The sequence below is a fragment of the Trichoplax adhaerens genome, genomic scaffold (genome assembly GCF_000150275.1).
Source record: "Trichoplax adhaerens TRIADscaffold_4 genomic scaffold, whole genome shotgun sequence".
NCBI classification, from domain to species: Eukaryota; Metazoa; Placozoa; class Uniplacotomia; order Trichoplacea; family Trichoplacidae; genus Trichoplax; species Trichoplax adhaerens.
This window is the reverse complement of record NW_002060946.1, coordinates 4,537,389-4,552,181: the sequence shown is the minus strand read 5'-3', so window position 1 is coordinate 4,552,181 and position 14,793 is coordinate 4,537,389. Positions and strand designations below refer to the sequence as shown.

The 14,793-nt window shown below is 31.7% G+C and overlaps 1 protein-coding gene across 1 annotated transcript; it reads left to right on the top strand.

Moving 5' to 3' along the window:
• Positions 1-5,340: 5,340 nt before the first annotated feature.
• Positions 5,341-14,168, top strand: TRIADDRAFT_55703 (uncharacterized protein; the record flags this gene model as incomplete). Its single annotated transcript, XM_002112018.1, has 25 exons — positions 5,341-5,448; positions 6,452-6,492; positions 7,901-7,970; positions 8,064-8,114; positions 8,240-8,326; positions 8,510-8,583; positions 8,925-9,027; positions 9,117-9,214; positions 9,292-9,357; positions 9,530-9,611; positions 10,012-10,062; positions 10,175-10,321; positions 10,543-10,665; positions 11,173-11,277; positions 11,447-11,555; positions 11,986-12,128; positions 12,294-12,365; positions 12,454-12,551; positions 12,634-12,685; positions 12,798-12,849; positions 12,960-13,064; positions 13,166-13,230; positions 13,366-13,449; positions 13,789-13,833; positions 14,010-14,168. The coding sequence occupies 25 exons, from the start codon at positions 5,341-5,343 to the stop codon at positions 14,166-14,168; spliced, it is 2,190 nt and encodes a 729-aa protein (XP_002112054.1).
• Between the last annotated feature and the right edge of the window lie 625 nt (positions 14,169-14,793).

Sequence of the window (14,793 nt, the reverse complement as noted above, 5' to 3'; positions counted from 1 at the left end):
AAAACATTGTTGATGATGAAGGAGATTGGTAAAATTATTTGATCATCGTTTGCAATATCTTATCTAACGTTAGATAGATTGCATTTTACAACACATCAAATGGACAGGGCGGAAAGCGATTGAAAGGATAGCTAGTGTATGCAAATTGGATTGATATCGTCGGCTAATTGAACATGGATACTATTGAAGAAATCAGCATAATCGTCGTTGAACAATGAATAAGCTATTGTATCAGTTTTATTGATATTATTTTTCTGTCTTTCTTCTTGGCACTAGCCATGCTATTGATTTGGTCAAAATAATAGATAGGCAAACTCTTCACTTATCATACCATTATTGATATCTTTAACAATGTATATTTTTGTCTTTTTGACATAGAATACTGTCTATCAGGACAGGCTGATTGCATTAATTTGGTCTAATTGACTAGCCAATGGAGTTCAATCTGGACTGATTGCTGCTAGTCAATCATGACGATTAATTATTATTGTTATTCTATCTTGTGATGAAAGTTGATGAACTGTATTGGAATGTTTTTAAAGGATCTTAATAGATTGCTATTGGAAAACGGGCCAGACAAATTCTTTATTGTTCATAGATAATGTCCTAAACTCTGTTAACTTGAATGGCTACAAATAAGTAGTGGGAGTAAAATTAATGTTGATAAGCAAGCGAAGCATGTTGTCATCAATTATTCCATTGGTGTACTAACGTATATCGCCTGGTTGAATTTTGTGCAGTAATACAGTACAACTGGAAGATTTTCATTCAACTGTAATAGAAGAAAAGAAATATCCTCCATGACTGCAATCCAAATTACAAGTAAACATTTCAAAGATTTTTAATCAAGCGTCATAGAAGGGAATGCTTTTAAAGCTACAGTACAGCAAATAGGTTAGCGAAGGATGTCATCCATGAATGCGTTGCTCATCTCAGTCTTGTAATGAATTATATAATTATTGAAGTCTGGAATGAAAGCTCAGCGATTTTGATTCTAAGGTAGTAGTACAAGGAAATGCTTTTGCAGCTACTAACTAGTACAGTAAATAGATTAGCCAGAAATTTTATCCATGACTGCATAGCTTGCCTCGGTCTTATATCATCCAGGACTATATTGCTTGCCTTGCAAATGAATTCCAGAATAAAATCTCCAAAAAATTGGATTCAAGTGAAGTGGAAGGAAACGCTTTTGCAGCTTACTAGTATAGTAAATGGATTAGCGAGGAATATCATCAATGGCTGCTCCCCTCATCCTGCAAATGAATTCTAGAATAAAAACCTTAAAAATTTGGATTGGAGTGCAGTACACGGAAATACTTTTGCAGCTACAGCAAGTAAATACTGCAGACTAGCGAGGAATGCCATCAATGATTACATTGCTGTCCTGTATCTTCTAATTGAACTGTATATTACTGTAACAATTTTTAAATTTCAGCTCAAGTGTAGTACAAGGAAATACTTTTGCAACTACAAGTACACAATAGTAAAGAACCCAGGCAGACATGTCAGGTGTAGTAGAAGGCAATACTTTTACGGTCATAAGTAGGGTCGAAAGCTTAAATAAATACTTCACAGTTTTCATCAATATTGAATGACCAGTTCTATTAATTAATAAATCAATTTATGATTACCTGATTAACTGCTCGAGAATATTCAATACCTGAGACTTGTTTCTCATCAATTTTTTATTCCTAGGAAACGATCTCAAGTTTAGTTCATTCGACGATCAAATGGAATAATCAACGCAAGTTAAAATTGCGTTAAACTGTAAATAATTTATTAATCATCGTTTATTATAACAACACTCAACAATAATAAACAAAATAGTTGAAAAGACGGCAATGTTGAACTAGTAGGAGGAATAGTAGCTGGCTTATGACGCTCATCGATTAATTCATTAAATATTATTGATAATTAACCACGTCGAGGACTTAAGTGCATAGTCATTATCGTCAAAGCAGCGATTTTTTCATTACGCAATTAGTTTCTAATTTTTTCCATTTTCCACCGATACTCAGAAAACTTGACGATTCTAACCAACTCTACACAACATGCGCGTTGTCCTTATACTCAATAGTTTAATATTAGCCATATGGAATGGGTTCGATATAAAAACATAAATAGCTAGTTTAGCAGTCATAAAGAATCCATGATCGTGGTTTATATCTTTAACTAGTGTCGCTACAAATCGCCATAGTCCCGAGCATGAATTAAAGATGGAGTAACTACCTCATCATTGCAGCTGTGGTTAGCCATCGGCACTGTTTACGATGAATTTCTTTTCCTATTATTCACTGATTAGACTTGATCAAAAGCAAGCAAAGCCAACTCGTCGAGGGATTACTTCCTCAGATGATTGAAATCGGAGTAGTTATAGTGTTTTGCATGTTGAGCAGATTAAGCTAAAGCTCCACAACTACAGTAATATGCTTACCATGCTGACTGGTCTCAATAGCAGTAACACTACTCAAACATACTATTGTGAAATAAGGTCCAGAGCAAGGAAAAGAATGAAAAAAAATGAATAGAGGAAACTCATTAAATAATGATCAACGACAGGTCTCAAAGTGTGCCTATCTGACGACTTTATCCGTACTTTGATAGCGCTATGGGGAGATGGCTACTTGTGGAAAATGGAATATCCAATGTTTCTGTATTTACAGGCAGAGAAAATGGCTTTCAATGCAGTATTAGCAATCCCTTTCATTCTCTTTTGAATACCCAGTTACTACCGCGTTTATTTAAGGATTAGGATGCTAAAGTACCGTAGGTACTAAGCTTAACATCGAGGGATTTTCAAAATTGAATATGAACAACTACTCTTGCCATTTCTGATAGTATTTCAAATCCATTCCCGCAATTTTGTAAAATGAAATATTCAATAACTCCTTGATATCAAATTGCAAGATGGTGCGGTGCGATGCACACATACACACACTGATAAAATAGAATAAGAATAGCAATAAATTATTCAAAAGTCTGCAGTGTACTGCAGTATTAGATTTATTTATCCATGCAAAAAAAAAAAAAAAATAGCCTGCATACCGAGTTCAATCCATCTCTGCAGATGAGATTAGAAAAATTCATTTTTTATAGCCTACACACGCCAATAAAATAGAATAAGAATAGTATTACTCGGTAGTCTTGCACAGCAGTAATAGATTTATCGGTGCAAAGAATCCAACTCTAATTCTCATCTAAAAGCCTTAAAAAGCCCGTCTATCAATGGCGATGCAATCTTGCTGGAGCTCGGGCAAAATGATCGATTACACACTCAATTGCTCGTCATTGCAGACAATCCTCAGTTACTTTATTAATGCAACGGTTGATAGCTGGTAACTTTTTACAGACGTTATGGATTTGAAGAGGTCAGCAGGATTTCAGTGTTATACTTGCAGATCAAACCCTGTTTGTTAGATAATCTGTTCATCAATGTAATAAAGGATTGCTAGTAATACTTCAAGGCCGATCGTAGGCTTTTAAATAGCTAGACTAGACGAATTTGCCGATCAAAGGCTATGCAAATTAAGCATTACTCTATTTGTTAGACAAACGTGATTACCTACTGTATATCAATGGAATATTGAATTGCTGGCAATTTTTCAAGGGTCGATTTAAAATTGCTATACTGTGTGAATTAATTGAGACTAATAAAGATGATTACGTATACCAGAAGATCCAAGAAAGAATAGGCTAGATAGTACATAACGTCTTCCTCCATTGATTAATAGTACCGCAACTTTGCAAGCGCCATCGTGGATTTAATAATATCTTCTGTATATCAATGCAGTAATGGAGTATTAGCCATTTTTCAAGGCCATTGTAGATTTCAATAGCTAGGCTGTACTACTACACGAATTATTAGGCACCAAAGGTTATACCTGCAAATCCAACATAATTTTGCTATTTTCATTAGTGCAATACTGAATTACTTTTCAAGGCTACAGTACTGTACATTTAATTAATTAACTAGACTACTTGAACTAGCTAAGACCAACGACTATCAAAAACGCTCATAGTATAGACAATCCTTAACACGAATCTTCTGTATATTAATTCAATAATGGATTCCTAGTAGCTTTTCAAGGCCATCGTAGGTTTCAATAACTAGGCTACGCCACCACTAGGATTATCTGACACCAAAGATTATACAAGTACCAGCAGATTTAACATAATTTATTTATCAATCCTTAATATTAATGCCATAATGAATTACTAATATCTTTGCAAGGACTGCCGTCAATATCGCTGAGCGAAATAACTAGAATGCATTTTGATCGAATAACACCATAGAGGTAGAGACAAGTTATTTGTTCTACTGCAATATTTGTAAATATAAGACCGATCTGTATAGTAGGCTAAAGGCTTTTGGCAAGTATAGAAGAGTGTATGCCTAGTCCTATCCCTTTCGAGTACTTCATTAATATTCATATATTCATATCCAGACTATATTTAGATTCTTTTAATTACTTTTAGTTAAACTATTCAACCTAGGGTAAAGTACAATAGATGGCCATACTTATAATATAAAAGTACTCAATTTTCTCATACTGCATTGGCTTCTAGTGTGCATGTTGCTTAATTACCCAGTTCATGAGTCTTCTACGTCCATATTGGAAATTCCTCTTGACTGTTTGTAATCCTTTAAATCAGCTATCTAGCGCAATTTTATTTCCTAATTGTTAAATTGGCAAAGCCCTACTTTAAAATATCAGTCTACTTTGAGAATTTGCGGTAAGTTCTAGATAAAATAGAGATCTTTTTCTGTATATATATATTCTCCTTGACCACCTAGTCAAGCCTCGTTTCTCTTACAGTAGTTGAATAATCAATTTCTTGGATAAATGAAACAATCTTTGTCGTAAAGATTATCCTATCTTATCCAAAAATTTCTTTTATTGATACACTGAATTCAATACAAGATGGTGAAAAATAGACTACATTGTGATCGCTATCTTTAATCGGGTGATCAACGCCATTAATTAGCTGTATTAATCTTGGAAAGAGATTTCGACAGCTCGATGGTTCAATAAGCTAACAATCGATATGGCAGATCGTTCAAGGCGATATTGAATTAATCCATAATACGTATAGTGTAAAAGACAATTGTAAATAGATTCACTAACCAACAGATTATTTCTATCTATACTAGAGTAGATCTAGTCCACCGATATTTTAGACATGGCTAAGCCAATGTTGATAGACTAAGCTTATAATGGGACCACCCCTTAAATTAGACTGCATACTATCTCTCTCTATACGATTATGATGTATTTATATCGGAATTTTCATGGTCTTTACTTTCCATCTCGTTTGTCTAGTAATTTATTTTAGTTAACGATGACTACGCCAAGTGGTACACCAATTCAAAGTTCGACTCAAGACGTTGTCTGGATTCAGATATATGAAAACGAGAAACCAGAAATGGAATTGATAAAGTATTTCAAGGTAAATTAATCACTCTATTTTACCTCTATTTTCTTCAATCACTCCATCGTTTGTTGCAGCCGTTTACGACAAGATGTTTCCGCTTAATCCATTTATATCCCTTCAATAAAGCACTACTTTATATCTTCCTTTATGATCTGATTCTATTTTAGCCCTTTTTCATTCCATTAATTAAACATTCCCGTCGTTTTACTACATTGTATCAGTTTCCCACCATCAATAGAAACTGGCTTTTAGTTATTTTGACCCCAACCGCAAAGTACTTCCGTGATTTATTTCCGTCACATCTTTGATCTCATTTGTCTCGTCTCCCTCTGCAGTTTTGATGTCCACTTCTATAACCTTAAGAAGTGATAAGTGAAGATTATTGTAATATGTTTGAAAATCACTCTAGGATATCACAGTTGAGAAGATAGATCATGTTTGTCTTAACCACTTCAATATTTCATACGTGCTTTACTCTATTTTTATCGTTTAAAGCGAGTGCAAGTCCTGTAGAAAGTAATCCTACAACATTTGAGAATAAATTACAGATACAGCCGTGACAAGGATGTATCCCACTCCTCTTTGCTCTTTTAATACGCTTATATATCTTGATAAGTATATGCTGATCTTAAGACTATATCAATGCATAATCACTGCAAGTGAGAAATATTCTTTAGCGTTAGAAAATTACCAAAGGTTATGCGCTAAGCAGATACGCCATCATTTTCCTCAATTACTTTTTTTTATTAGAGATCATTAGTATAACTCAGAGATTGTACTTAAAAGTAAATTAAAAATTATGTAATAATATTGAAACATCTTAGGATAAAACACTTGAGCAGCTCCATTTATCTCTACTGTTAATAAGTTTCCCAAATCTCATACACGATAAATTGAAGACTATTGTAGGAAGAACATTTGAGCAGATATATCCTATCTGTCTATACGCGTTATGTTATATTTTTAGTATTCCCGCGGTATTAAAATAAATTAAAAGTAATCTTCAATATCACTATAGGATAAGACAGTTGAACAAAATATCAAGATTTATTGTGAAAGGTAAGTCCATTAAAAACGGAAATAATTCCACTGAATCTTCATTCTACTAAAATTATCTTGAGTTTGACTGAATTAATTGTTGGCTTTTCGCTTTCCTGACAAGTTCAAATATTCTCGTATGCTGCTATGTTCATGAAAGGCAATATCATCTATGACAATGCTCTTTCCAAGAGATAGATAGTTATCTGCTATTTTATCCCACTCGATTTATCTTGAGCTTGACTAGATTAACTGTTAGTTTTACTTTTACCTGACAAGTTTAAAATATTATCGCATACTGCCATATTCATAAGCGGCAATATCATTCATGAAAATACTTTTTCTAGGGAGATAGTTTCTGCTACCATATCAGTGTTGGCCTTTAGCTAGATCAGCTGCAAATTTTCCACTTTCCTGACTAGTTCAAAATATTGTCATACAAGTATACTCCCATATTCATGAAAGGGAGCATCATTCTTGTTAATACTTTTTCAGAGAAATCGATTCCTGCTAACATATGAGTATTGGCCTTTAACTCTTACTACTATCGCTTTTACTGCTATGCTACAGGAAATTGATTTTGTATATTGCAGTATTCCAGTTTCAAAGATGATGTATGATTTTCTCATAGCATTGGCAACCATCAATTTCCGCCCTTGTAGTTCTCCAATTTATAACCCTTTCTTATACAAATTAGGTTAAACTAAATTAGCTACTTGTCTCAATATTAAGTATATAAATAAATAATTAGCATTTCTTTTACTCTGGCTTTACATAAACTTTTAAAAATCTGGACGTCACGAGATAATCGCATTACAGGTATAAAATTAGATTAAACAAAACTAGTTAACTGTTCTAAGATTGGATGAACAAATATTAACAATTTTTCTTTACTGGTATCACATACAGCTTCAAATAATCTCACCATCACGGAATAATCATATTTCACCTATAAATTAGTTTAAACGAAATGGGTTAACTAACTAAATCTTGAATGTACAAATACTGACGATTTCTTCCATACAAGTATCGTATAAAGCTTTATACTCATAATCCTTATATCTCAGGATAATTGTATTGCACGCCCAAATCAGATCAATCTAAATGGACTGGCTGTCTTAACATCGAATGTGTAAATATTTACGATCTCTTTCATACAAGTGTCAAGTAAAACTTTGCATAATCTTGCCATCGCAAAATCTTTGCATTTCATGTATAAATGACATCAATTCAAATTGGTTAACCATTTCAATATTAAATATATAAATACTTACCATTTCTTTTAGAACTAAAAATAAAAAAAATTGTCGATAAACTCTGTTTTACCTTACGACATATAAACATTCTCTTAACAAACTTCAAAAATTAAAGGTAAAATATACATCCATTCGGCATGAAAAACTAATCATGTCTCCATTTAATGATCAAGGTATAATTTAGTCGGTGAATCACGCTATGCTATCCACTATGCCAGTGATGGAAGGTTGTTAACTAATGAGGTTAGTTTGATTTCGTAACAAAACCTACTCAAACTTATATTTAAAGTAATTGCGTGATAATGAATAGCTTAGAGTCTTTTTTCAACTTATTAGAGCTCAAAAGATTTAGAACATGGTGATAAACTTCATTTACACAAATCATCGGTATGTTAATTCATCAATAGAAACTGATTACTAGTTTACTACTACAACATCAAATCCAATCAGGAATAACCCAATGTCTGATAACATCTTAAATAAACCGATTTGGATATAATCCATTATTACAGGATGTAATTGCTGAAGAGATCTTTAACGGATTAGTAGACTTGTCTGGAACTGTAGCAAATATTAATCGATTGGCAATTTACGCTGGCGTAAGTAAAATGGCATTTTTGGATACTACAGTTTATGGTGACAGTAACTTTATAAATTGAAGAAATTATCAACATAAATCTTTTCAAATCAAGTTTGACAACCTATTTAGATATTACACGTTCATTATTTGTCAAGTATAATATTAAATGATTAATAGATTATATACTCATATCATTTTAAAGCGATCTAAATTTGCTGATGAATTTACAAAACGTGGAGGTCTAACAATATTTCTGCAAAGATTGGAAGAATCAATGTAAGTTATTAATCATCTAAATATAATTGAAGTTGAAAATTGACTATGAAAGTAATTCAATAGCTTAACTATATTTTCAAGTACCATACTAAATCACTATCTACCTAGGTGAATATCATCTACGCGTATATTACAATATTAATTAATAAATGATATTTGCTGTCCTTAAACTAAGATCAAAATATGATTACCGCTGAGTCTATTAATTTCCAGTGTTAGCTACACACTTAGCCATGATAAACTTTGACCCTATAGTACAGCAATTCAACAGTAACTAAGTAAATATTTTCCTTATAATCAAGACTTAACAAAAAATTCTAATTCTTATTATTGTACAATAGTCAGCAAGATTGCTTTGCTTCTTTCCTCCAGTGTGTTCGAGGTTTATGGCAACTTGGAAAAATTAATTGGAATGATAAAGCAATCCATAAAATCATTGATAAAGTAATGATATATTTTGCTCGATAAACTCGTTTTTATGATCATGGATGATTCTGTTTTGATGTCTAGCTTAAATATAATTATATTTGTAGTGTGTAACCTATATTGAGCAAGCTGCTAAAAATTCACCAATAGCTGTAAAAAGCGTGGTGCAATCATTGGAATTTTTTCATGATGGTGTATCGAAATAGTAAGCATTAATATTATGCTTTATATACTTATCCATGTCTATGAATTGCATTAATTGCTTTTTGGAAATCGATATAGCCCTGATTTATATAAAGAAATTAGCGAAAAAGTATCATATGGGTTATTAAATCGTTGCTTAGAGTGGTAAGAATGATTGCCAATTGAAATGCTTAAAATTAATTTTATATACGTAAGAGATGGAACGGAAATTATTAATATTCATACTAAAAAGTAAAAGGTTGATATCATGGATTATTGAGATATTCTGTAGATTACTTCCCAATTACGTAAGATGAGTTTTCTTTTCGTTTTATAGGACTGATGATGATATCCAGAGTAGTTCATTGGCTCTGATTGTTGCTCTCTTAAAAGGAAAAGTTGACAGAAGTAGCTGGAAGGTTAAATCTCTCTAAGTAGTCATTAATATTCGTATGCTTTGAAATTTCCATTTAAGTTTAGTACCGGTATATGTAGATGATCTACTTTCCTAAACTTAACAGACTGACAGATTGAATTTATTAACAGCATAACTTACGTGGATATTTGAAAGCCAATTCATATTTTTTATACTATTACTTTATATTACGATTAATTATCATAATCCTCAAAAAGGAATCAATTTTAAAAAGCTTATTTCACAGTAGCAATTACATGTTTAGTACCGGTAATATTTATTTGCAAGCCTCAGAAATGTATAAGATGCATATAGAATTTTCATGCATTTATTTAATTGACTACATGTCTTAGAAGGAAGGCATTTTTAGTACCTTATAATAACACCAATATGTTATATCGCAGGCAACCAGAGAAATTATCTATAAAGAAGACATTCGGGATACAATTGTCAAGGTAGGCAAACAAAATCGTTGAGAATTTAATAGCCAATTCATTTCAGAATCCTTTTAAGTATATAATTATTAACTAAGGGTATTATTCTTTTCATTATTATTACCCTTTAAAGAATGTTATCCGTCGAAGTGGTGGTATAAGGGAATTAAGGCAAAGCGATTCCAAGAAAAGAAAGTCTCAACAGTTACTTGCTTTCCAGCATTTGATGTTGAATACTCTAATTGGACGCATGTCATTATCTTCAATAACACCTGATAAGGTCTGAGCTAATAACTAGATTGATTTTCGCGATATATCAGATGAAATTGAGTTGAAATGTGTATTAAAAAGTCAACATAACAACTATCCGTATGGATCGTATTAATAAATTTAGACCTAGTATAGTAGCTTTACTGATTATCCATGCGGAAAATATTTATATTTTGATAGGAAACATTTCATGTCCTCATTTGATGATTCTTTTACTGCTAATTTCCGTAGGTAAAGAGTAAACTGGATCAGCTACGAAAAACAGTTCGCGAAGCAGGTGTCTATGCTGTTGCTGGCGCTGATGAAGAGATTGAAATGAATAACGAAACGGATTTCAAGATCTTAGGCAGTATGGTAAGGAATCCTACTTAAGATATATTCTGTTATAGACAGAGTTAATTTATTGCCAATTATTTGCAGTATCGGTGACTGCTCCTGGACCGCATGTAAATAGAATTCATGTTAATAAGTAACTTATACCAGAATAAAGTTGTTTTTATTACTATCTGAAGACATTAATCTTTAATTATAATTCGAAATGAGTCTTTTACAAGGATATTTGATGTATATTATCCGATTAAAAAGTGAAAATATTACGCTAATGTTTCCAATGTAGACTTATTGCTATAATTATAACCATTTAATTATACCTTGTGCAGAGAATAATTTATGATATGGCTAATTTATCCGTCTTATGAGTATGTTAGAAGAAAAGGATTCTTACTTCCCCTACTCTTAATGATCATTAACAATTCCACTCACTCAACCTTTAATACTAGCGTAAACTGTGTCACATCTAAGTAAAAAATGATATTACGGTTTAGTTTTAAATTAACCTAATTGTTAATCGCTTTATCCCAGAATCCAAGAGATCCCACACTTGACTTGAACGATGAACCATCTGGTCTCTTGGCTTTAGATAATATGATTTTCTTCTCCAATAAACAAAACGACAATTTTAGGAAGGTACAAATCTATAAGCAGGCATATTTTTAAGAGAAAGTAGTACACGATTCTTCTTCTTGATGATTAATTGATGTATACCATATTACTAATTTATTATTATGAAATGATCAGATTCTAGCATTTTTAGTCTTGCATCATGTGTAACTCTTTTACTGGTTTCTTTTTGTAGTTTATTTTGGAAAATTGTGGATGTAATGATAGTCAAGCTTGTCCATTCATGAAATCAAGTATTGCACTGACAAAGTTATTATGCAATCTACTAAAAATTGGAGATGCATGTAAGATTGGCTAATACTCTAATAACCGGAACGTAATAATAGAAAGAGACTGAAAATCATAATCTTTGATAATAAAAGACTTTGTTCTACTACAGAGCTTTTTAATTAAAAATATTGTGCTAGGTACTCGGTAATATATCTTACAACAAAATTACTAAAAAATAATTGCGTAGCGTAGCCGATTTATATACGCATATTCATAAGTGCTACAGTAATTTGCCGATATTGCAATATAAGTACAATTTGAATGACTTTAAATTTATTACGCGTGCAAAAGTATATCACTCAAATGGATTTAGTCATTATTTATTCTTACTAGTTTAGTTTATAAGTACCCAGCGGCTACAGTTTTATATTATGATATCTCTACTTTAAGCCATTGGTTACTGATTGATTCTATCTTTAATGAAATCTGTTATTAATCACATAGCATTTTCCTTAAATGAGAATGATTCCTACATCGAAGTATTTTTCGATTCCGATACGGTTTTCGAGGAATTATTTTGCGTCTGTATTCAAATTTGGAGCAAGACATGGAAAGAAATGCATGCTACTTCTGAAGATTTTAACAAGGTTTTTAAAAACTTTTGAGCCTTATTTATTGAAAACATGCTTTATGATATGCTCTACCTCATTTAAATTAACCTTTGCTTGACTCTATTTCTGTTATATTCAAGTTATGAATATGTATTCCATCGCTATTTTTATACTAACCTCGGCTCAATATGACTGTGATAGGTTTTAAATATCGTTCAAGAGCAAATTACAAGAAGTTTGCGTGATAATCCAACTACAATTGATATCTTTAAGGTATTATTCTTTTAACCTGGTTTGAGCGATATCTATCATCCTGAAAATATATTCTCTGAATTGGAATTTTTAAATTGCCTTACTACAGATTACAATATCACGATTGAACTTTAACCAAATACTGAAGCTATTACACTCTGATATTCAAGATACGATAGAAAAGAACTGCAAAGAGAAAGTTATCAAGTAATTCAGAAATTACTTATCTCTGCTCTGTAGTTGTTAAGTTTAAGCGCTAAATTTCGCTTCTGTCTTTCATCACCTTTAGAGAATTAACTGGACGCTTGACACCTAAAATTAAAGCTTTAATAAAGCAGCAGGTAAATATGATCGATTCTAATCTCGTGAGAATTAGACTTGTTGTAAATATTTTCAGACCTTGAAATAAATATTTTAACTAATTAAAATGCATCTTTTTATACCAATCTGCAGCGTTTAAATCAGTTAGTCAAAGGAGAATTATTTGTTAAAGCACTTAAAAAGGGTACGTCTACTCAATCATGATTAAGCTAATACGGTCATAGCATGACGTTAGTGTCATTAATTTAAACTATAATCATCGCGCTTATTTCAAACTTCATAACCATGTTTCAGAGAGAGGATATCTTGCTATGCGTCTTTCTCCAAATTACAAAGTTCTACACTATAAAGAATTAGAAGACTCTAATATTCCGCAATTAGATGAAATGTCCAAGAAAAGTACATACTATAACTATTTTAAACTCGTTATTTAATCTTATTACTATAATCGATTCCATTATTCACTACTATTATCTTTAACCTATGATAATATTAATTAGTCCCTGTAACAGATATAACTGAAGTTAAAACTGATAATGAAGCTCAAAAAGGAAGAGGCCCAAAAGTGAGTTTTCACTTAATTGTCTTTTCGATGTTGCTTCAAAATTTACACTTTTACGAAGCCAATTTTTAAAGTTATGATCTGCTTATCGCTATTACCTCTAACATCTGTGGGAATAAAATTATCCTGATCTTTTAGTCGGCCTATCAATTGAATATTTACTATAAAGATGAAGATAATCATATTCAGGAGCTTAATTTAGCTTGTAATGGAGAAGCGACAGTAAGTTCTACAACTGTAAAGTTTAAATCGAATATAAATTAATCAATAGCCATCATACAGCATTAGGATAATCAATTTTAAGATCACGTCTTATATGTTCTTGCAGTTTCGATTTGATTATGTATGCACTATTTCAATAAATAGAGTGAAATAAGCATAGGGATATGAATATACTAGAACTAGTAACCCTTCTTATAATGGCTATTCACTTTTGCACAGATACTGCTAAAATATAGATACATGCGAGTAGTTATTAAACTGGAAGCATTTAAAGCATTAGACAGTTATTGAAAGTGCTCTCTATTTCTAATACCAAGCTTCGTTACTTTCAAATTGTAGCACTCCATATGGTGCGACGGCATTCTATGTTTGCTAGGCAAAGAAGTAAGTAAATTTGTAAAGATTACGCTAATTATTCCTTATATAGATAGATTGTAATAACTGAAAGCTACATAAAAATGCAAATTGAATATCAATTCTCATTTTAATGACTTGGACAAGAATATTATCCTTTTCGATTTTAAACAAGCTTATTTTACTTCATTGATGGCAAAAATTAGATGACGAGTGCGGAAGCTGATAATGATTTTAACACGCTGATCAAAATGGATATCAGACTTCGACTGTTAGAGATAGAAAATGTCAAATTACCAAAGCTGCCCCCACCTATTCCTCCTGAACCGGATAATTTCAACTTTGTTGACGAATATTATCATTAGTAGAGGACAAATATTATTTTTACTGACCTCTTACATCATGCTACTTTTGAATATTATATTCATTGATTAAACTATCCGCCAATAATGTTTCATAGCCTTATTGAAATTTTTGTTGTTAAAATCATATCGATATATTATTTGTTATTTAAGTGTCTTCATGCTGTAAACTGTAGAAATGTACACACTACGTAGCTATTACGTACTCGTACATACAGACACCAATGCATCCAGTATATATTATTGGTCTTGTGTAATTAAGGAATTGGAGCAAATTTTAACTAACTGATAGGTACCGTCTAAAAAATATCGATATTCCTTAATTATTTCTCAACTCCATATCAAGTTAAACGATTAATAGTTAGTTTAGTGGGAGTAAATGGAATGCCTTGTTGTAGGTAAATGGTTCCATTTTTATTTTTTATAATTCATTACAACAGGGGATATTTTATAATGTTTTCCCCTTCAATGGTGCAAAGGTGTATAATTTTTGCATACCAATCCAATTTAAATTGTTAATGGCTACTACCATCTTTTTTTTCATATCGGATAACTTCAAAAATACGCGTCTAGCTTATAAGTGCATAATCTACTTTTTTTTTTGTAATTTAATGAAATCAATCTTAAT